Below are 24,450 nucleotides of genomic sequence, written 5' to 3'. Positions count from 1 at the left end.
TACTGTAATAAACCTGTCGAATGAAATGATTGGACGGTCCACCTGTCTACCTGGCTGACTGTCTACCTGTCTACCCAGCTGCCTGTCTATCTCGCTGCCTGTCTACCTGGCTGCCTGTCTACCTGTCTACCTGGCTGCCTGTCTACCTGCCTACCCAGCTGCCTGTCTATCTGGCTGCCTGTCTACCTGGCTGCCTGTCTACCTGTCTACCTGGCTGCCTGGCTGCCTGGCTGCCTGTCTACCTGTCTACCTGTCTACCTGGCTGTCTGTCTACCTGTCTACCTGGCTGCCTGTTTACCTGTCTACCCAGCTGCCTGTCTTGTTTACATTCATAATGATCATTTTGGGGGAGTGTGTTTGGAGGGAGGCCTGAAGGGACGGGCTGTGGCTGACTTGGCAACTTTCTTGCTAGATGGAGTGACTTTTGGAGCTAGTGCTGCTAGCTACTTTCATTGGAAAAGAGTTGGTAACACTGGGCTGAGTTTCAGTTGGATCATTTTTAAAAATCTAGTGTACTCTTGCTGGTTTCTGAAGATCGCCCAGCCGGCCTTTAATCGATTACAAAATCAGAAAACAGTGGAAAATGCCTGTCACAAGTTCCCAGAGCCCAAGGTGACATCAGCAGATGTCTTTTTTTTCCAACCAACAATTGAAAAACAAAAGGTGTTTTATTGATAATAATAAAACACAGAGAAAAGCAGCGTGCCTCCCATTGGAGAAGCTGGAACCAGCTCATCTTTGGTATTTTTCTTGATAAAAAACAAAACTGCTGTCAAGTCATTTTCTGTAGATCAGTTTATCAATTCAGCCACTAATTGTTTCAGGAATTTCCAAACCTGTCTGTAGGATTAAAAAGTCTCCATCAGTGTAATCCACTTACCCGCTGGCGACATCATCAGTGCGTGCAGCGTTCTTGCTCAGCACGTCTCCATCGCTCATGTATCCAGTGACGTCCACGGCGATGGCGTCTAGGTCAATGTCCTCCCCGGCTCTGTCTCCGAGGTCCACGCTGCAGAGGGCTCCTCCCCTGCCAGCCAGCTGCCGCCGGAGGTGCCCGGGGTACAGGTAGCGTCCTCCCTGGCCGCCGCCGGCCACCCGGCCGCCGTAGCTGTTCCCCATAGAGGGAGCGTCGCCCGCCTGCAGACGAGGGCTCGACTGACCCAGTCGCCATGACGACAGGGAGGGGCGAGTAGAAGTGAGGCTGAGGATGCTGCGACCTCCTCCGCTGTTGTTGCTGCCACTACCTCCTCCTCCACCACCTCCTCCTCCTCCTCCTCCTCCTCCTCCGCTGCTGCTGCTGATGTCTGTGGTGACGCTGCCATCGAAGGTGGTTTCCAAGGTGCTGAGCAGGAGACAGAGAGAAGCCCCATTAGATTGACAGGTCTACAAGTAAATCTACATTTTGAATGCTTTTATCAACTAAGGCACACAGAAGAACAGGAACTTCTCAATTCAACTCCTCAAGGCCAATCTGTCCACCAGATTCAGTGTAAGCTAACAAACTAGTAGTGAGAAACTGCATAATGTCCTCGGTGGACGGACAGGTAGAAAGTTAAGAAAACAAGTCCTTTGTAACGGTCTTAAACAGGACAACAGGACATATGAACCTTACAACAAAGCCTAAACTAAATGGAGACAGCTGGGTCAGCACTGAGACGTGCAGCCAGAGCAGAGGTCAAACTACTGGGATTAGAGCTAAACCTGAATCAAAGATGACAAGAAAGTCAGGCCCTGCAATCAAAGCAGAAGATCCCTCAAAAGAAGGGTGAGACGGCAACAAGAAGAGGTGATACCTGTAAACCTAGACAGACACAGTCTGCTGACCATGAGGCAGTTCAAATCCCCAACACTTATCCTTATGTGGCCTGTTTGCCACTCAGCCGTAGCAGCCGTTGGAAGGCGGTGCTACACTTTGATGATCCTCAAACAGTAGAGCTTTTGTTTTCCACAGCAACATAAACTTCTCTATGAGCTGTGTTGAACTGACAAAGTGAACAGAAAATCACTTAAAAAATACTTTCTTACTTTAATTTCTTTGATAAATGACCCATTTAGTGTGTGTTTTTATAGTAGAAACATGCAATATGAAGTTAACAATATGACTTGTGCTGATGATTATTCTTAGTAAAATGTCCAGCATCATTCTACTGTCACCTACTGCACATGTACGGAAGAGTATTAGGGCCAGATGATGAGAAAAAGATTAACTTTCAATGTTAATGTTGGGCAAAAGAAGAAATAAATCAGAATAGGAAGTTAGTTTTGCGCCAAGCGCAAAATGCGATTTTCCGTTTAGTGAGTAATAGTCGGAAGGCCAGAAGTCAGCAGCAACAACGGACCAGGCTCACTTAAGGTGGACTGACCTTTAAGGTGGACCAGCTATTCTCATTTTAGTGACAAGCACTCCTCCGAGTAGCCTATACCCCGTGAAATGTGAGGAAGATATGAAGGTATGGAAAATCGATACCACCCAAGCCTAGTATTCAGGCTTGAATTGATCAACATATTGAAATTATCTTGCTTCAAATTTGACTTTGGCCTCCTCTCTAAGTTTTTATTCAAAATAATACCTTATTATTTCAATGAAATGTACTGAAACAAATGTATATGTGACACAAAAAGGCAATTTATTATTTTGGCTGGTAAAAAATATGCTTGCTCATTTTCCAGTCACCTTGGCCGGTGAGTCAAAAAGTAAATTTCAGGCACTGTTGTTTTGTTTTTTGCAGTCAAATGTTGAGAATTATGTTGAAATGTCAAGAATAAGGCCGAGCTTTCAGTATTACTGCCAGACATAAGACAAAATAGTCCGAGGAGGAAAAGATTTTTATACTTAAATACTAAAATTTTGACTTTATTCTCAACAGTTCTCCATCTAATTTTTTCTTATGCATGGCCCTAATACTCTTCCGTAGTTTTTCTACAAATTTGCAGTAAAGAATTTGGGATAGAAATGCACAAAAACAAAATCACAATATGTTACTGCAAATTGTAGAAGAAGTAAAAGAGTTCAACAACAAACTTGTTCAATTATTATTCACCCCAAACCCTCCTCCTAAGCAGCGTAGGTGGGGTCACTGGCAGTTCAAACCAGCGGGGGGGAATAAACCTGTGTGATGGTTTACCTGTGTGTGACCTGAGTTCCTCTCAGGCTGGACATGGTCTCCTCCAGGTTTTGCCGCAGGTCTGCTATGTTTTTGACGGTACGCAACCGCCTCGTTTCCGGGTCTTCACCTGAGTGAGACAAAAAAAGAAATGAATCAGCATTCCCACAACGAGCTCAGAAACATTCAGCAGCACAATGAGCCGAACAGAGACTCTATACAATAAGTGATCACCCACCTGAAAGGTCCTCGATGGAGAGCTGGCTGGTCTTGGTGGAGGAAACGTCTCCACCTCTTCCTCCTGAGCCCGTTTCAGTGTCCTCTGTTTCCTCGTCGTCTGTTTGGGATCTGGGGAAAACAAATAGTTCGAGGGATCAAAGGGGGGGTATTATCGAATCAGAATTATTGTGCATTTAGTGGCAACCTAATATTCAGCAAATTGTCACGAAAGAGGGATAAACCTGATTAAGAATGAAATCTGCTGTGTTTCAAGTCTTGTGACCGGAGTCCAAAACGAACGCCTGCTAAGCCCCGAATGCCAGTAAAAAGGTTGTCTTTGAAGGATAAATCAATACAGTTCACCCTGCTGCACTGGCTGCTGCTTTTTCCGATGATGACTTTTGAATGCCTCGGTTATATCCAGCCTTCGGTCTCAGACTTTGTCCCTGTTGACTACTGTGCTCTCTCTCTGAGTGTGAGCCAGTCCAAACCTCTGACTGCCTCTTACACAGCATGGAAACTTTTCTGTACTGACCAAATATTGGTTGAAACTTGAGGTCATTAACACATTTTATGGCTAATATCTATTATTTCTGGCAGGGCCCTTTCATTTTAGTTCAACAGTTCTTGACAGGTGAGGGGGGAACGTTTCTTATATCTTTCATTTACTGTCAAACATACTTTCTGACAAGTGGAGGCGATATAATCCTGCAGGTAATTGTGGCTGACAGGTATACAGCAAAAGAAAGAAAGTTCATGAGTACTGATGATGGGGGTGTTGAGGAGAGGTGGACTGGTTAGCTCCGAGTCAGGATGTACAGAGGGAGAGAGGGCAGCAGAGCAGGAAGTGTCAGGAGGCTAATGAGAGGGCTGTTTAAAGGACTCACAGAGAACGAGAGGGACCTCCTTCCTTATCACACTGGGACCAGGACAGAGGTCAGAGGCACACAACATCCACACATATTTGCACACACATGCAGACAATACACTCTGCATACACACACATGAACAAACACAGATGTGACATTCCTGGTTAACAGTTCACAGATGGCTGGATTCCCATTTTGAGACTTTGAGATGCTGTCAGAGAAATCAAATGTCAGGTATATGATGACTTAAAGAAAGTTCTCACAAACTTAACCCTAGACACTCTCTACCACGGTTACATGCACCAGTTTGTAGTTATTTAAAAGCTTAGCTAGTCAAGAACAGCTTACCCACAACTGTTATCAGGTAAACGACTGAACAAATACACTCCAGTAAATATCTGCTGACTTCAAGTAGTCGTCACTGAAGAATTCAACCTCACCACTCCTGGAAAATCTGCAGTGTGTTTGACTTTTAGTCGGAGGAGGATGTGCAATGTGCAGTGGTTTAATGACTTTGTGTTATCAGTGTTTTATGAAGCCTGATCTGACTCACTGTGTCCAGTAAGCCCAGCTTCAAGATATTTATAGCAGGAAGATTATCAATGAGGCCTCATTAATTCTTAAAGGTACAGTGTGCAACATTTTGGAGGATTTAGCAGAAATGGAATATAATATTCATAACTACGTTTTCATTAGTGTATAATCACCTGAAACTAACTTATGTTTTCGTTATCTTAGAATGAGCCCTTCATGTCTACATAGGGAGCGGGTCCTCTTCACAGAGTCCTCCATGTTGCTCCTCCATGTTTCTACCGTAGCCCAGAACGGACAAACCAAACTCTGGCTCTAGAGAGAGACTGTCACGTTTTTATGTTACCTGAAGGCCACCGTAGTTCTCCGACACGCTTGTGAAACTGCGGTAACGTGAGCCACAGAGTGTAAAACCGTGGTACCGCCAGCTGCAGTCTGACTTCCATTGCTCCTAAAGTAGTTCTATTATGGTATGGCAGCCCAGTCGCCACAAAAAATGTTGGCATTGGACATTTCTGCAAACCAGGGATACTTTGAATGGTGACGTTTTTGCACTCAGTCAGAGCATGTGACCTAGTTTAAATAGTGAATAGAGACACACCGGGCAGGCGGGAGGGGAGATGGATGGGTCCAACAAACACAAGGCTTCATCCAGGAGACCGCTGTTCCGTGTTCACAACATTCAGTGTCAGCATACAAACCCAGTAGTTTTAAACCCAACTATGTAGTTGTTTCCTAAACCTATTTATAGTGGTTTTGTTGCGTTGTTACGGTTGTTACGTTACGTTGTTATCTTGTTACATTATTATTTGAACACAAACCATGATGTTTTTTCTAACCTTAACGAAGTAGTTTTGTTGCCTAAACCTAACCAATCATTTCACAATGTTGACCACGTGGCATTGTGTGTTTCTGTAAGTGTAATATGAGGCTGATATGAAACGTATTTATGAAGCGTACTTTGATTCAGAAACGTCGACATTCCACGTATCACGTGGTTTGCAGAAATGTCCAATGCAAACATTTTTTCTGCCGACTGGGTTGGGTAAGGATGGCCTCTGAGCAAAGACCAACGGCGTTAACACGGTTTTGCACTCGGCGGCTCACGTTACAACAGTCTTGGAAAGGGAGGAGTGAGCGGAGGGGTACTCAGTTGGTTGCAATCTGAAACCACACCGCTAGATTCCGCCAAATCCTATACACAGTCCATTTAACAGAGTGCTTCACCGATTTAGCATTGCACTGTTATAAACACTGTCGGACTCACGATGGACCGTTTCAAAATCAGAATCAATATCAGAATTGATGCAACAGAACCAGAGATATCGTCTTTTCTATTCAACACATTCTTCTTCCTTGTGAAAACCTGGTACCTAAATTACCCATAATGCAACTAGGCCGCTAACAGTTGCGTCAGAGATTCAGGTGTGTTATGCTAGTAGTAGCTAATGCAGCATGGAGCCGCTAGCCTGCAGAGATGAGCAGCGGGCTACAGAGGTCTGGTGAGCTCACTTCTTTCTAACTCCACACCCCCACACATTTGTTCATTTTCAAACTTGTAGCCTTCAGCCCCAACCAACCTTTCTGATGCCACAAAAGGCTTTATGCAACATTTTTCATTTATGCAGTAGTACTACCCAAAACCTGTAAATAGAACAAAATTAGTGGAGTTTCATGATCAGCCACTTCATAAAGAGTCTGACCTCGTTCCTTCAGGGAACCACTTACTCTCTGAACTGCACAATCATTTGTGCAATAATTCAACTATGCAATACTCTGGCATTAATACTACATTTATACTGTGCATTTTAAGAAATATTCTTATTTAATTCTAATTTACACTATTCTTGTATTTATATTTAACACACTTAATAGATTTGTATTGTTTATTTAATTATTTACACTGTTGTTATATATTCTGTGTTTGATGCACATGTTTGTACATATTTCTTATTTATTTATATTACTCTACATATATTGTGTTATATATTGTAGCATTATGTACATCAATTACATTTTACATACTCCTTTATTTCTATTTTTCTCATATTTCTTTATGCTTATAAATAAGATAAACTGTCACGTCTTAATTTCCCCCTGGGGATCAATAAAGTATTTCTGATTTCTGATACATGAAGCATGACCCAATGACAGTTTTTTTTTTAATCTTTTAATGTAAAAGGGATACCTGCACACCTGTGCTTTACCTTGTTTTGTACTTAATTTTATTTGCCTTTTTATATGTGATCTAATCTTCCAGATTCATCCAAGATGTAGTGAAGTGTCTATCTACCCACAGTCTTGATGCAGCAGAGTATCTGATATTTTGAGTGTTACATTCTTATTCAAATAAGTTCTTTCCTAAATTTAACTTTGATTGTCACACATATTTCATGTGATGGAGATAATACAAATATGAATATAAATATGTAAATTTGTTTTGGTGTTTACAGCCCCAGTGTGTGATCTCACCTGTACATAAAGGGTGCGACGGTGGCTGTGTTGGGGTGGCTGTGGTGCTGTTGAGTCTGAGGTAGCTGCACGCTGATGGTGTTGCTGGCTGTGCTCTGTGTAGAGCCTCCTCCTGCCACAGGGGAGGCGCTGGTCTTTCCCTCTGTGGAGGCCAGGCTGGAGGTAGAGCTGGAGTGTCTGCTGTCCCTGTCTCTGTCCAGGGGCCCGCGGTGCATGGCGAGACCCCCTCCTAACCGCATGCTCCGAGGCCTTTCCCCCGCCTCCTTCACTGAGGAAGCTTTCCCCCCGACTCCCGGGGCTTTGCCTCCTGGCTTTGGTATTCCGCTGTGTGCAGGGGTGGAACTCTCTTTTTTGGCCACTTTACCCCCCTTGGGAATGAAGCTGGTGATTTTAGAGGTCCTTTTGTTTGAGCTGTCCGTGTCTACAGCAACAGGTTCTACTTCCTCCTTAAGCTCGTCCCCCCTGAGCTCTGTCCTGTCGGGGAACGAGATGCGTTTCCCCACCTCCTTCCCTTTCTCCTTCCCCCTCTCCTTGTCCTTCTCTGTGCTTTTCACAGAGCCCTTCTTTGCAGTCAAAGCTCTGCTGAAAGTGCGCTGGGCGATGCCCCTCAGGGCGATTTTGGGGCTGCTGGCTGTTGTGGAGACAGTGGTACCTGCTGAGGGAGCTGCTCCATAGGCCCCGTTGCTGGTCCCGTTCATTCCCGGCCGGACGTTGCCATCATCTTCCTCCAGGGGCTCGGTGTTAGAGCCGGTCTCAGCTCTCTCCACCTGCGCCGCTCCAAGCTGCCTGGCTGGGGCAGCGTTGTCAGTCTGTGCCCCTACTCCATTAGAGGAGCTGGACGATTTGGAGCTTCCTTTACTGTTGAAGAGCTTAAGCTTCTCCAACATTGACTTTTGAGCGGCAACCTTAGGAGGAGCTTCAGCCTTACAGGAGGCGTCTTTCTCCTGCTTGACGGACTGCATGGCAGACGTGCTGGTGGAGGAAGGAGAGGGGGAAATGTGCTTGGAGCTCATCGACTTGCTCCTCCAGGGCTTGCTGTTGCAGTTGGGCTGAGGAATGGCCGTGGAAGGGGAGGAGGACGAAGACGGGGGAGGAATATGAGCGGAGGTAGCAGCGGGGATGCTGGTGGAGGAGCTGACGGTCACTGCAGATGGCGGAGCATGCTCCGTCATCACCGAAGGCTGTGAGGTCATGCCCTCTGAGGAATCTGCACCAGAAAAGAGACATTTGATTAAACAATGAGATACAGTTGAAGAGGAAAAGTGGAGCAGAGGGAGGATCTGGGGGAGAGATGAGAAACCAGATGCAGAGTCGTCTTTGACCCCACACAAAGTGGCCTTATAAGGGCCTGGAGGTGGCCTGAGTTGATACAGCCAAACGTGCCATTACTTTCCTTCGGGCGAGCCACCAAAACTGTTAAAAACCCCTTAACACTGGCAATGAGAGGAGCCCATCACAAACTGTTTATAAAAACAATGAGGAGCAGGCTCAAGTGCTTTAAAGTCGTGCCAAGCAGGCCAAGTCGAGAAGCAGTGCTGCTGCACTTATAAGGCTCGGACTTATATGGACTGCTTTTGGTCAGTGTCCCTCTGCTTCACAAAGAAACACTGTCTGGTTACATGGACTCAGTGCCTTATAAATTAGATTCATAAACGGTATAAAAATACAGTTTAACTGGACATGAACAGAAGTGCAGTTTAAACATGCTCCTGTAAACCACTGCTACATTTATCAGCCAGAAGAAATTGTCTGGATAAATGTGCAACAAGTGACTCAGCAGACTCTCAACAAGCAAACTTACCAAGAGGTGAAGGAGTGAGAGAAGAGCTGAAATCCCTGGAGTGAAGTCACTGCTCTTACTGTGAGAACTAGAGTATCCTGAGAGCTGCTGAGGTTGTTGGTGAGTAAGCAGAGGGGTGCTGCCAGCAGCACAGAGTTCAGACCAGTAACATTTGAATATTCAAATACCAACGGCCAGTGAGAGAGAGGGCCTCTGCAGGGAGTACTGGGAGGAATTAATCATAACAGTTCCTTCCATTGCAACATACCCAACATACCCAACACACACACACAAGCACGCACTTTGGTGAATCCGAACTAACCTTTTAAAACACCAAAGTCACACAATAACACAAACAAACTGACCGATGGAGGCAGCAGTGGACCAGCAGCTCCCGTGTTCTGTGAGGTCAAATGACTATATTTTGGAGTCTGGTTGATTTGGCGAGATCATATATAACGACTTCAGTTCCCTGTTGCAAACATGGACTGTATGGACAAAAATATTCTAAATATAGTGTACACTTAAACTGATATTGATTTCTTTTAGGGGCCTCAGGTACTCCTGTCTGCTTCTCTAAACTGGGGGTGTAGCGACCGTCATCTACTGTAGATAATACACTGACTATGGAGAAGTACCTCATACAACCCCACTGAGAAACACCTGAACCATCCCTTCAACCTTTGTCCAATACAAATCAGTATTTTGAAAAGAACATAGAATTGGGCAGGTTGTTGCATTAGCATAAAGACAAATTTGACCTGATTTTAGACAATTCTCGAATCAAGTTGAATGCACTTAATGTAAGTTGCTTTGGATAAAAGTGACAGCTAAATAAATGTAATGTGAAAGTTGATTTGGATTCGAAAAAAGTAAATGATCTCACTCCATTGTATAGTTTTTCTACTTTTTTTTTAGAGAAAACAAGACTTTTGTTGCTCAACCATATATGAAAATGACTAAATATGGTGCATATAGAATCATTCTCAGTGATATTTCCGATGGTGCACACATGAAATGATCCTATAACTCACTGGTTCCCAACCCGGGGTTCCCAACCCCTATTAGGGGTCACTAAAGCTTCACAGGAGGTCGTGAGGCCACATTTTTTTAATATAGAAAAACATCAGGGAGAAGAAGACACTGAATTTGTCAAAAAAGAAGCCTATCAAGAATGTATGATTGTTAAAAATAAATAATACATTATACAGACAAATAATTCCTAAATCTAACAGGAAAACTCATCTCTGATGCAATTTTCACAGGAAATAATCTGCTCAAAATTCATCCAAATCACTAATTTTACACAAATTTCTTGCTTTTATTGCATTCACTATTTGGGTTAATTGTACAACTGATCAGTTGTTCTGTACTGTTATTGTTATGCATTGAATATAGTATGAAATATCCATAAAATGTGACAATTAATCAGGTTGTCAGTTTAAGCAATGATAGAAAAGGATTGGGAACCACTGATATAACGCACAGTGCTCATTTGGTTATGAGTGAAGTTTCCTTTAATTCAGGCCAGCTGCATTAATTCCATATTCATATGTTATTCATGTGGTTTCATTAAGTCACCATTTAGGCAGAATATTAAACGCTCAACCCGCTTGTTTACCCCTTCCTCATCTGGCTCTCCACTTTATTTCATTTTTACAGCACCTTTCATGTCCTAATCAGAAATAGGCACTCGCTCGCCGCCTCTCCTTTCTCCCCCTGTTTAGCATTTAGTGAGAGCAGCCTGGAACAATACATCCATTAGGAAGTGATTAGAGCCCAATTAGCCGTGCTAGCAGTTAGCAATCGGGAAAGTGGGTCAGGTTGCTAATAGATGGCGTCCTATTGGAGGCGGCTGAATGAGAGGGGGACCTGCTGTGATTATATTGCAGCAGAGAGAATAAGGGGACCGGCAGTGTAGGTTTTGGATGACTGAAGCTTTGATGTGGGCCAGCAGGACGGTCTGTGCCGTCCGTGAATGGGGTCAGCTCGGACATTTTGAGCCAGAAAGGAACAGAAGAAGAAAGGCAGGACATGGAGAGGCCCTGGACACTGGGGACAGCTGGTCCTTGTCATGGCTGGACCCGCTGACCGGGACTGACATGCTCTAGTTGGGTTGCTAAGGGTGAAGGAAAGTGGTCAATCTTCAACGTGTTGGGTCAGAAGTGACACTGGAGTGATGGACTTGGACATTGTTGCATCATAAACCCAACCAAGGTTTCCAGACAAGGTTCAACACTTTGCCAATAAAAGAAGTCAGATTCATGTGTGTTCATGCTCATTTTCAGGTTCATACTTGTATTTTGGGTTTCTAAGAAAACATAATTATATGCTTTAATGTTTAAAAACACATTCTTTTTCTCATCCTGTCTGTCTGAATATACCTGTATTCACCCTCTGTCTGAATATACCTGTATTCACCCTCTGTCTGAATATACCTGTATTCACCCTCTGTCTGAATATACCTGTATTCACCCTCTGTCTGAATATAGCTGTATTCACCCTCTGTCTGAATATACCTGTATTCACCCTCTGTCTGAATATAGCTGTATTCACCCTCTGTCTGAATATACCTGTATTCACCCTCTGTCTGAAACGCCCCTCCTGAAAAAGCCCAGTCTGCTCTGATTGGCTGGAGAGAAAAATATGCTGCACCTTTGCAAAGGTAGATCTCAAGCTGTGGGCGGTATATTCTAATGAGCCTGCATTTGACATACAGTACGTAGGAGAGCCACATCTAGTGATGGGACGATATACACATGTAACATGTATGTGCACAAGCACTGAAAAAGTGAGCTTTTGGCTGGACTTTTGGGCCATCCCTACACTGTCACTGACTGACTGACTGACTGACTGACTGACTGTCTGACTGGCTGTCTGACTGGCTGTCTGACTGACTGACTGACTGAGTGTCTGACTGACTGACTGACTGACTGACTGACTGACTGACTGACTGACTGACTGACTGACTGTCTGACTGACTGTCTGTCTGACTGACTGACTGACTGACTGAGTGTCTGTCTGTCTGTCTGTCTGACTGACTGACTGACTGACTGACTGACTGACTGACTGACTGACTGTCTGTCTGACTGTCTGACTGACTGACTGACTGACTGACTGACTGACTGTCTGTCTGACTGACTGAGTGACTGACTAAGTGACTGACTGAGTGACTGACTAAGTGACTGACTGACTGACTGAGTGTCTGACTGACTGTCTGACTGACTGTCAGACTGACTGACTGACTGTCTGACTGACTGTCTGAGTGTCTGACTGACTGTCTGACTGAGTGTCTGACTGACTGACTGACTGACTGTCTGACTGACTGTCTGACTGACTGACTGTCTGACTGACTGTCTGAGTGTCTGACTGAGTGAGTGTCTGTCTGTCTGTCTGACTGACTGTCTGACTGACTGTCTGAGTGTCTGACTGACTGCCTGAGTGTCTGTCTGACTGAGTGAGTGAGTGAGTGTCTGTCTGACTGACTGTCTGACTGACTGACTGAGTGACTGACTGACTGACTGAGTGTCTGACTGAGTGTCTGACTGACTGACGAAGTTACACTATTGGTCGGCCGAGTGTTGGAGTTTCCTCATTGGTCGTTGCTCTTTCAAAATGAAAAGGCGGGAACAGTCCTTTATGCAAATGAGCCCGTCCAGTGCAACGCTTCCTTGGACCAAGCTGTGAAACTAGGTGATCTAGTTCTGGCATTGTTAGGCATAGCCTATTTCTCGATTCAAATGTTTCCAGAAGTAGATTTTGGTGGATTGTTTAGACGGAATAACAGAAAGTTTACGAGCAGGCCGCCATGTTGTCTCCTGTTTGAAATGGCGAGCAGAGAACCAGGAACCAATCAGGTGCATTCAACGATGACAGATACGTCACCGCTCTAACGGCCAGTTGAGTGGAGCAGCGTCCACTAGTGTCCTCGCCGGACCTGGATTTAACATTATAGACATGACCACTGACTATATGTGTAACAATTTAGCCACAAATTCACTGACCAACACGGTCCAGACATGTACTCGGTTTGGGCCAAGTCTTGTTCATGATATGTCCCCCTTAAAACAGAACCTTCTATATTTACATGTAATGAAGTGGCCAGAAGACGGGATAGATTTAATTTAGGAAAAAAAAGTGCTGCCTGAGTCTTCTTTTTAGGCTCAAGCTGGGAAAAGTTCACATTTTAAGATTAAAAATCACAGCTTCAAAATTTACGACAACCACGATCAAATGGATAATACACCTGGTAGAAGACATCTCTAGTAAATATTCTGACCACAAATTGTCACCGTGGCTTTTTTTACTAGATGCACTTTGAGAAACCAGCTTTTAATTATCAGCACAAAATGCACTCGAGGAAGCACTTTTCCTTCCAAACTAAACTCAGAAGAGTCTTAACATGCCCAGAGAATGGCTCACTGACCTAATGACCCATCCTGTGCAGCCTTGGGCCAAAATCCTGGATTCAAACTGCACATTGCCCCTCTTTCCCTGTGCTGATCTGCTTGAGGAAACATGTTGAAAGAATTTCAGTGTTTATAACTCAACTGCTTAATTATAGCAGTCATTAGAGAATCAAATGGAGAGCAGAGAATGACAGTAGTGGAGTGCCCAAAGGGAAATGGATCACAGACCACCACATAGCCTGTCTCACCCTCTCTGACACTGTCTCAGGCTCTGCCTGCTCCTCTCAGAGCCTCCTGATAACATCAAGGCATTTAGGGGAAATCAGCCGAAGTGGACCTAACGCTCTTTTCATGGATTGTCACACTCATGTGCGTGTGCGTGCGCTCCTTTGTGTTAATGCCCGTCTACAGCCGAGGAAAACCATGTAATTCCACACAAGTGTCAACACTTCTCTCTGTGTGTACATGTCTGTGCATGCATGTCAAGGGATGTTTGTTCTGCTCAGCAACTTCAAACGCTTTAACCGGCAGGACCGGTGACCAGAGCGAATACACTGCAGTGTGACCGCTTGCACACAAAAAGACAAGCAGTAAATGCATCAGAGGTAGCGTCGGCTGACACTGTTTAGACACCACAACCCCTCTCATGGTCACAAGACATTAAGCTAAACCTCCTCAGTCAGTCAGCGACCAAATTGCTGGCTTGAAGATGCCCTACTTTCATACAAGTCACTCTCATATGGCAAGACTAAAAGCATGTTTTGGATTTCAAATCCAAGAAGATTTCTCACAGAGAGAGCATTGTGAGAACAGTCTCTCCCTCATTGGTCGGCTCCATTTCATTTACTGACACCTTCATAGACCTTTCATTTGTAAAATCTACACAAGAGCTGCAACAACGAATCTATTAGCTTCTTAAACGTGAATATTTTCTGTTTTCTTTCCTCCTCTATGACAGTAAACTGAATATCTTTGAGTTGTGGACAAAACAAGACATTTGAGAACACTGATCAACATTTTTCACCATTTTCTGACATTTTATAAACCAAACAATTAATCAAATAAATGAGAAAATAAAAAGAACAATCAACAATGAAAATAATCGCTAGTTGCAGCCCGGATTTCTTTTTACAAATATATGTTATCATATAAATACTTTAAGTCACCCTGCAGCCTTTGTGATGACAGACACAGTGGATCAAATTACAGAAGAAGAAGAATTTTAAGTTGGAATCAAGAAACATAATCAGCGAGCCAGGGTGCTGAGTGTATCACTTGACCCCCAAAAGATTGCATTCGTTGCACGGTAAGTTGCAATTTCTTGGGCTGCAACTACTGATTACTTTTATTATCAAGAAATGTATTGATCAATTTTTTTTTCTATTAATCGATTATGAAATCAGAAAACAGTGGGAAATGCCTGTCACAAGTTCCCAGAGCCCAAGATGATTTTTCAAATTTCTTGTTTTTCTCCAACCAAGAATCAAAAAAAAATAAAAAAGGTGTTTTATTCATAATGATTAAACACAGAGAAAAGCAGCAAATCCTAACATTGGAGACCAGCAAATATTTGGCATTATTCTTGATAAATTAACAAAACTGCTGTCAAGTAATTTTCTGTACATCAATTTATTGATTCAGCGACTAATTGTTTCAGGAATTTCCAAACCTGACATTTTATAGAGCAAACAGTTAATCAATGAATAAAATGAAAATTATAATTTGTTGCAGTCCTAATCTACACAGATTATATCAGAGTGGTATAAAATTGGAGGATGCAGGTGTTTGCTTACTCATCACCTTCTGATTTCAGAAGCCTGAACTCTCTCGCTCCCCCCCCCCCCTCAGTCATTGTGCTCCAAAAAGTGAGAGGGACAGCCGGCTTTTTTTCCTCCACATGAATACACTCAAACAGTGACGCTACAGCTCATCAGAAGGCTATTCATTCAGCGAGGGAACCACTCACACACACACACTCACACACACACACGCACACACACACACACACACACACACACACACACTCTACAGAAGCGTACACACACACACACACAACCACAGGTGCTCTCTGGGTCTCTCTGCTCTGTGTCACTCGGTGGACACCCAGACGCTGTCACCTTGTGTTAACGCGGAGCAGGAGAGAAGATTCAGGTCTGTGTACGTACTGTACGGCCGTGCAGTAACGGGACTCCATTCTGGTGTCAGAGCCATTGACACAGAGCACATCTGGCCTCACAGTAGAAGCTGCAGGTGCCTCTCTGACCATCTGAACCTGCAGCAACACCATCTCACAACAAGCATGTACATAGAAGACAATGAGTAGCACATGAGCATACTTTTGAGGCAAAAACTAAACTGAATATCAGACAGACACCATCAGCTTTTTAATGACACTGTGGGAGCAAAAGGAAAATTCTAAATCAGTGTCAGTTTTGATCCAAAGTAGCAAGAATTTCATTAATGATTTGACCAATATCCCTACAACTTCATTACTTCATCTAATTATTCACAAAAACGTTCAGGGAAACTAATAAACGTCCTCTTTCAGAAATAAAAAAATATATACTGCTCTCTGCATCCACACATTTCTAGCTGCAACAATAAGAAAGCAGTAAAACCTGCTACCATACTTTCAAAGTTGCAATGCAAACCTCAAGTGCTACATCTGAAACTACAACCTGCAGTCCTAGCTCGAAGAGATCTGCAAGTGCAAGATGACAAACCTCATAGGTGCTGCAGACGTCCAGGAGGATCAGAGAAAGAAGGAAAGGACAGGAGGAGATGGACAGGAGAGGAGGGAAGAGTCCCAAACCATGGCCAGACATCCAGAGAGTGCAGGAGGAGGAGGAGGAGGAGTGTGGTGGTATGGCAGGGGGAGGGGCTTGGTAGCATGTCAACAACAAGGCAATAAAGGAGGAGGTAACAAGTGATTCTTCCTGCTGCCAATCATATGGTCTGCTGTCACTAACAACTGTATGCCAGAATGGTACATTCACTTATTTAATGTGAACTGTCTTTTAACTAAGTTGATCGGATTTCTAGATGAGCTTTGGTCCTTTTTGTGGAAACCTTGCTGACTCACTGGTAGTGTTGCACAGTTTACCGATATTAGAAAGGTATCGCGCTACCCTGCCGTTAAAACGCTACGATACCCTATTTTATTAGTGCCGATACTTTATGAATGACAGTGTTTTAATACAAGCCGTGAGTTGCGTCGATGTGCGACCATGGGGCCGTGTATGTGTGTGTGTGCAGCGCTCTGCTTTAAGGACACCATTAGGATCGGGATCAGTGGGAGCAGGCAGTTCTAACTTTGCTGCTAGTGGAGCAAACAGTCAAACAATAAAATGCAGTGATAACCAGAAGGACGGAGTCAACACCAAGTTGAAAGAAGATTAAAGCAGGTGATGAACCGCTCAACAGCTACACAGTCCCGCTCTGAGCTTGTGTCTGTATCAGCAGAACCCTTCAAAAACAAAGAAAATAACAGCTCAGCTCTAATAACCGATCAAATGTACCGATAAAATTAGAATCACCATCTTTTCTGAATCTGTCTAAGCATCTCCTGTATTCAGCAAACACACAATCCACCAAAGAGAACGTGTTAAAGTTAGGGCTGTCAAAGTTAACTTGATAATTACTCGTTAACAACAAATAACGCACTAACACAATCGATCTTTCAGAGGAGGTACCAGGGTCAATCCATCGGTACCAACCATGTCATACTAGCTGGTCATGAAGGAGGTTAAATAACGTTCCAAAGTTCCACTACATTTTGTCAAGGAAAAACTGTCATGTCCATTTTCAAAGGGGTCCCTTGACCTCTGACCTCCAGATCAGTGAATGTAAATGGGTTCTATGGGTACCCACGAGTCTCCCCTTTACAGACATGCCCACTTTATGATAATCACATGCAGTTTGGGGCAAGTCATAGTCAAGTCAGCACACTGACACACTGACAGCTGTTGTTGCCTGTTGAGCTGCAGTTTGCCATGTTATGATGTGAGCATATTGTTTTATGCTAAATGCAGTACCTGTGAGGGTTTCTGGACAATATCTGTCATTGTTTTGTGTTGTTCATTGATTTACATTAATAAATATATACATACATTTGCATAAAGCAGCATATTTGTCCACTCCCATGTTGATAAGAGGATTAAATAATTGACAAATCTCCCTTTAAGGTACATTTTGAACAGATAAAAGATGTGTTATTAAGTGGGATTAACTATGGACAATCATGCGATTAATTATAATCAAATATTTGAATTGTCAAACAGCCCTAATTTTTTTGAACAGTTGTTTTTTTCATGAATACTTTGACACAGAAGACAGAATGTAAATATTACATGGCAAAAGCAACATACTTTTTTTTTCGGAACAAGGTTGATTTTTCTGAGCTTTCACACAGCAAATAAAGGCATCGACCAATCATGTTGCGAGGAACGGGTTGAGTTGCGCATATATATATATATATCTATATATATACAGTATATATAACTGTCACATTCTCTCTCTGGGCGGTCAGAATTCCCTGTCTAATGCAGGATAATGAGTTTAGACTGTGAACACTAACAGTCTATATAAAGCCTTGGCCCACTGAGTTGAGCACTGCTCGAACTAAATATACTGCCAAACACTCACAAGTTTGTATTCTGCAGAACTCAAACACTGGGCAGCACAAGTTAAACTGGGTCAGAGTGAATGAAAACTCTCCTGGTTAAATCATCAGGACAAAATATGAACAACAGTGCTAGAAAATATATGGTTCAGTTATTAAAAGTCAAAGGTACGAGCGTCATGGGTATTGTAGTTCAACACCAAACTGACGGGAACATCACCTTTTCTCAGAAACAAAGTTGAAACCAGAAAGAAAGTTAAACAACCACTGCTGTAATGTTTGATTGAATGAATACAAACCACAATTGTCTTACCTAGACGTGCTAATCTGGATGGAAACAATTCCTAATCTGTAGATTATACCAGATTAAAACTGAAGCAGTTGTTATCAGATAGGGGTGGGAATCAGCAGAAGTCATGATACGATCTTCTTGCGGTTTTAAACATTTTGCGATATGCTGAGTTTTGGGATGAGATCGTGATTTGTTACCCTTTTTCAGCTGCAAATGATGCAGTTTGTCAACATCTGATTCATCTAATAAAATACAGTTTTCACTCTGTTAATCTCACAGTTCTCATTAACATATCTTATCTAAAAAAAAAAAAAAAAGTGTGGTTAATTTGCAATTAATCGCCGTTAAAATTTGAATTGATTGACAGACAGCCTTATTCAAAATGTTTGGATGCCACCTTTGAGCAAAATCTCAAACAAATTCAAAAAATACAAGCATAAGTGGCCTAAATGGTCCACACCGACAGTAACCTCAACCTGTGACCAATACAGTCTGTGTACAGCAGCCGAATGGAGGTCACGATAACATCTGAACTCCAATAAATCACAACTAGTCACCTCACCTTCTACACCGTGACGATGTGCTCAGAACAGTAGCCGGACACAGATCCAAAGGCAGAACTTGAGATTTTTCCTTCCTTACACTGCAGTCAGAGAGTTAATTTACTTCAGCATCCAACAACTGAATGTCTGTTATACAAACTGAGAGCCAACGCTCTCTCCTTGTGACGTGAAATATAAATGTTCCAAGTTAACTGAATTGACCTGAAACATTTAAAGGAGGAGTTTTCTCTTGAAAGGACACACTTGTTTCAGAGCAGCATCGCATGCTGACGGCTATGCGTTGTTCTCTGGCATGGTTTTAATACTTTCTCAAACACACAAACTTGTTTTGAACTAACCAGAAGCATCCAGAGGGTTCACCATTCACCTTCAACTTGTCCTAAACACTGCAATATTCACATTTTTAAGAGCTCTCTCTCACACATACAAACTCACAATCTGTCAAGGCCATCTCAGTGTTATGATGGTGGTATGTGTGTGTGTGTGTGTGTGTGTGTGTGTGTGTGTGTGTGTGTGTGTGTGTGTGTGTGTGTGTGTGTGTGTGTTTGGGTGACATGAGGCCTACCTTTGTTCAGGTGTGAGTTGGCTTTGGTCTTGTCACTGAAGCCCTGGCTGCGTCTGTTCCCAGCAGCACTGACCGAGCCTCTTGGAGGGATGTCACCGCCGCCAGTAGACACCCTCGCTGAGGGGCCGGGAAGTCTGATGGAGGGAGAGAGAAACAACGAACAGAGAAAAAGGAAGGAAGGAAGAAAGAATATATTGGATTTAAAGACTTCATCTCACACACTGAAGGAACACATTGGGTTAATAATGCAGGTCTATAACACATTCTGCTGGGACAAAACCAGCCTACAGCTTCTAAAGTGAAGCAAGTGGGGATTCCTTCATTAGGACTGAGGGTGCAGGGCTCATGCACATTTACTACAGTAAGGGGCTGATCACAGACGCGTCACCAGCAAAACCATTGTTTTCCTGTGGTACGGCGCTCCTCTCTGGCGCCGCATCTCACATTTTTGTAGCGGCTTTTAGACAAAAGTTCAAATATTCTCAACTTTCCAGCGCCAGCCGTGGAGTCGCACCGCTTGTCAATGTCACACTTGACCCAGGCAGCCAATCAAATCAAGCAAGAGGCGAACTTCACGAGCCTACTTTACCACTTCATCCCTGTTTTCATGCCGTTAGACCAAGGCCTATGGAAAGGAGGCTGGGTCACGCGTCATCAACGTGTCATATCTTTGGGGGTACAACACATGCGCAGTAAAATCTGGTCTACACTCGCCGAAATTGAGCCAATCGCAACGCACGAGGCAATAGTCTGGAAACAGACATGTTTTTCTATACTGTCTTTTCTTTTTTACATACTTATCCTGACCTGGAAATGACTCAAATCTAATTCCATACTTTTCTATTCTATTCATTACTTTTCCTTAATGAATAGGAACCCTGGATAACACAATGCTAACATCTGCTATGACGTCACATGTTTCAGGCAGAGGCAACTACTAATGAAGAATTCAATTCAATGGCAATAAAAGAAACTCCTCATTTGACATAGTTTTTCTGTTCTGCACTATGCCACAACTGTGTCTTAAGAACAGTGCTACACATATAAAGGTATTCATATTTATGATCTACTTGAAGGCTATGCCTGACAGAAAAGATGGGCATGTTTTATCATCCCACACAAGCATCACTCTGGCTGTTTTCCACGTTGTGGATTTGCAGCTTGTGACCTCAGTCGATGCCCAAGAAAGTCTGATGTACAAAAATTCACAATAAACTTTTGACCTACTTTATTGATTTCCGAGGGGAAGAGTTCTCCTCTTGCCCTCTTGTTCTGCTACAAGAACGAGTCGACCTCAAATCCGTGACTAAACTGAACAATAGATCTTTGCCGACCTTCTTTATATTTTGTGCTACAGGTATATTAGACTCTTACAGTATATCTGGCTCATCTTCAGTCTGAGGCTTGGATTAAAAGATATAGACAGTTTAATAAATGTAAACTCAGCTATTGTTTGCTTTCCCCCCCCCACACCTCCTCCCTATATACGTCTACTATAATCTAATGGAGAAAGATGAGCTCACGGCGGCGTGGACGTATCTGAGTGGGTTGGACGGTCTCAGGAGAGGTGTGAGCTCAACAGCCTCAGATTACACGTCCTGCTCCTTTATTTCCTCACATGGATTAGACGGGATACACCGGCCTCGGTGACATTTATGACACCTTGATTCCATATTGTGAGTCAATCTGTTGCCTTTGCTGAGGTCTGTGAGCCGAGCTGTAATCTGACCAGGCCGCGGCACACAGACTGCTAATGAAATGCTAATTCACAGGCGGCGACATCATCACCATTATCATCACCATCATCCTGGGACTGTGAGGCGGATGCTGATAAACAGATTACAGCTCTCTCTCTCTCTCTCTCTCTCTCTCTCTCTCTCTCTCTCTCTCTCTCTCTCTCTCTCTCTCTCTCTCTCTCTCAGCTCTCGTATACATTATAGAAACTCTCATTTCCGGCACGCCATTCACTTTGACTGGCCATTATTTATCTGGCCATTGTACGGTAATAGCTTTTACCACATTATTTAGTCGAGAGTAACCTCAGATCATTTGGCTTTCAATTATGGCAGCGACAGTCAGTCTACTGCCTAAACCCCCATTTGGATGTGGCTGTGTATAGAAGAAATATTCTATTTAATGGATATATTAAAAAAAAAATATTTCAAAATTTGAATATGGACACATAAATATCACATGCACTTAGGAAAGGATTTGAATTTTTAATCAGTTTTGATTTTATTTTAGTTTTGATTTTTCAATTTGGTTTTAGTTTAGTTTAGTTAAGTTACTTTTCAGAGTGTGTTTTCTAGTTTTAGTTTAGTTTCAGTTTTCAGAAAGGTTTAGTTTTAGTTTGTTTTTGTTCGGGCTACGTACAATGTCTAAGAAGTACTATATGTACGTACAAAATACACGGTTGGAGAACTGTGTAGGAATGGCCATAATGTTGAATGTTTAATCTTCTCTTTACTTTAGTGTCCGATGTGAAGCATAGCACCATCTCCAGGAAGGTCAAATCTGTTCCCTTTCTGTGGTTCAATGTTACAAGAGTTGGCGGAAATTCATGCTGTCTCCTTTCTTCAGTAGTGATATATTATAACAGAAAAACTCAAACTGAAATCAAATTTACGTTCATTTTTATTTTATTTTAATTATTTTTTGAAAGAGGCTCACTTTAGTTTTTAGTTTTTCTTAAAGGATATCATTTGTATTTAGTTTCACTTCAATAAAAATAATTTTCTCTGCTTATTTTGGGTTTAGTTTACTATAATCCCCCTGGGGCTTACACACCAAAAACTCATCTCTGAACCAACTTCAAACTTCTAAGTATTTATTTAAAGATGTATTGCAAATGGAAGAGTGAGTAATCATTTCACTGATGCTTTATAAAACATACGTGAAATGCATGCATCACTCTATCACTTGCAGAAAATGTCTGAATAAATACCAAGAAGTTTGAATTTGGTCTACAGCCGTGTTTTCATGTGTCCCCAATACCATTTATGGGCTTCGAAGCTTCTGTGAGAAATATTCAAAGGTATTCAGAGCTAGGCAGTCCAGCGCGGGGCAGCGGGCTGACATGTTCTTCTGTCACTCTCACACCTCTACACACAACAAACAGCCAGATCCGTCTGAGAATAACTCATAATAATTCATGCTAAATATGAATAATGAATAATGTTGTGGGATTATTCCTTATTTCATGGGCTACTTTGGGATTCGAAGCAATCGAATACTGATTTAGAGGTCAGCCCTATCATGCATGCTGCAAGCTGTCTGTCTGACCAGCACCTGACTGAATTACACTAATATGCAAGGGATTTCTGATTACTATATTTTCTCAATTCTAGTGCACATAATCTCAGAAATAGAGGTAGATTTACTTATGTCAGGCATTTATTTTGTACAGTTTTGAAAACAAAAAGACAGATTGTTGATTTGCAGTCTGTCTGTGAAAAATGACAAATGAAAGAGGCCTTTCATTTGCAAAGAATGACAACTGAAATAAACTTTTCAGCTCTTTAAAATTCATTATAAGCTACATTTACGGTCACATGCGGAGAGTAAACCTTTAACGGGACCTTTAACGGAGAACATGTTAGAAAAGCCTAGTGTTGTTTGGGTGGAGAGCACCAGGAGAATCTCATCTTTACATCTTGTAGTTACACATGCTGACCAGAAGGTGGGGCCACTGCACTGCTTAGGAGAGGAGCTGGTGTGGGGCAGGTGAAATGCAAACAGAATCTGGGAAGGGCAGCATGCAAAACTACATCCTAAAATCCAATTTCATCCCATAATATGAGACTGCATGTTGAAAAAAATGGCAAATGTGAACGCAGACGGAAACTAAATCTGAAGAACACATGTTATAGACGCACATTCCAGCCACAGATTCTCTGCGTTAATTATTAATGACACATTATATGGGGGATGTGCCTGTCAAGCAAACCCACACACACACACAGTTACTTAAGGGTTATCTAAAGGTCTTTCACAGCCCATTTAGCAGGCTGGCCAAATGAGGCGCGCTGCCAGACAGACAGGGCCGTCCTGGAGCTTTACTTCCTATCTGCTCAACACTACCACTCATGCATATTAGATATAGTGCTTGTATTAGAGATTGCCCTTAATCACAGACAAAGAAACAGCATGAAACTCATTGCAGCACAAAATAAATGGTATCCTTGATTAGGGGCAATTTCTACCTTCCTATTTCCAGGAAGGGGACAGGACAGGAGGGGTGGTGGAGGAAAGAAAGGCAATAACACAGAAAGGCAGAAGAAGCTGACCTAGAGGTCTTTTTCTGACCGAGGGAAAACTTGAGCAGTTTACTCTGAGAGCCATCCCTAGAGGAGAAGAAGAGAGATGTGAAGAGGACAGAGACAGAGAGGTCAGGTTTACAGTTATAAATGACAGGAGGTGTGAACAGGAAGACAGAGATGACAACATGATGGATTAGAACAGCAGCAACAGCAAGAAAGTGAAGAGACAAACCCAATCACCCAGTTTCAAGGTTACTTATATTTCCAGAGTTTGCATCGACGCGCCAGTGAGCCTCACCTGGACTGCATCTCGGCCTGTGCTGCTTTCTGGGCTGTGAGGGCGGGAGTCCCATGCGTAGAGTGGCTGAGCTGTGCTGGGGCGCTGCTCTGCTGGCTCAGGGGGGGGTGAGTGCCCTGGGGCTGGGCGCTGGGTGGGAGAGAGGGGTTCTGGGGGTTCTGCCGCTGGGCCTGCTGCTGCTGCTGTTTGTAGCGGGACAAGCTGAAGAAGAGGCCGAGGATGGCTTTCAGATTACCATTCCGAATCTCTGTGGGTCAGGGAGAGGGACAATGTGCAATATTAAAAAGGAAAAGGCAGTTGAGGCGAAGAAGGAAAAAGCGAGGATGAAAGCTTTACAGAAATTTCACTTCAACTGCAAAATGACAGCTGCTGACTGTTCTGTGTGAAGAAACTAAGGGCTGTAGTCCATTTGGCTGCTCCGAATCACAGTTAAATTGATACTTTTGGTTCATTTTCTATTTAGTCTGG

The 24,450-nt window shown here is 43.0% G+C and overlaps 1 protein-coding gene and 1 long non-coding RNA gene across 10 annotated transcripts in view; one reads left to right on the top strand and one right to left on the bottom strand.

The window, feature by feature from the left end:
* Window positions 1-24,450, bottom strand: part of nav2a (neuron navigator 2a) — a 190,079-nt gene that overhangs the window by 94,530 nt on the left and 71,099 nt on the right. For 6 of the 9 annotated variants that reach the window (XM_074624398.1, XM_074624419.1, XM_074624428.1 and 3 more), the window contains 7 exons: window positions 23,983-24,229; window positions 23,712-23,768; window positions 19,426-19,559; window positions 7,196-8,402; window positions 3,343-3,452; window positions 3,126-3,234; window positions 881-1,342 (listed from right to left, as the gene is read on the bottom strand). In XM_074624398.1, the coding sequence (XP_074480499.1) occupies window positions 881-1,342; window positions 3,126-3,234; window positions 3,343-3,452; window positions 7,196-8,402; window positions 19,426-19,559; window positions 23,712-23,768; window positions 23,983-24,229 (2,326 nt within the window). Of the gene's footprint in view, window positions 1-880; window positions 1,343-3,125; window positions 3,235-3,342; window positions 3,453-7,195; window positions 8,403-8,996; window positions 9,439-16,107; window positions 16,232-19,425; window positions 19,560-23,711; window positions 23,769-23,982; window positions 24,230-24,450 lie in introns of those variants that run through there. The other 3 variants (XM_074624408.1, XM_074624459.1, XM_074624466.1) reach the window with 3 other exon arrangements.
* LOC141761517 (uncharacterized) overlaps window positions 1-24,450 on the top strand; it is a 161,441-nt gene that overhangs the window by 106,343 nt on the left and 30,648 nt on the right. The window lies entirely within an intron of this gene.

Source organism: Sebastes fasciatus, chromosome 2 (genome assembly GCF_043250625.1).
Source record: "Sebastes fasciatus isolate fSebFas1 chromosome 2, fSebFas1.pri, whole genome shotgun sequence".
Taxonomy (NCBI): Eukaryota; Metazoa; Chordata; class Actinopteri; order Perciformes; family Sebastidae; genus Sebastes; species Sebastes fasciatus.
The sequence above is the reverse complement of the archived record's forward strand: the minus strand, read 5'-3'. Positions and strand labels throughout refer to the sequence as shown.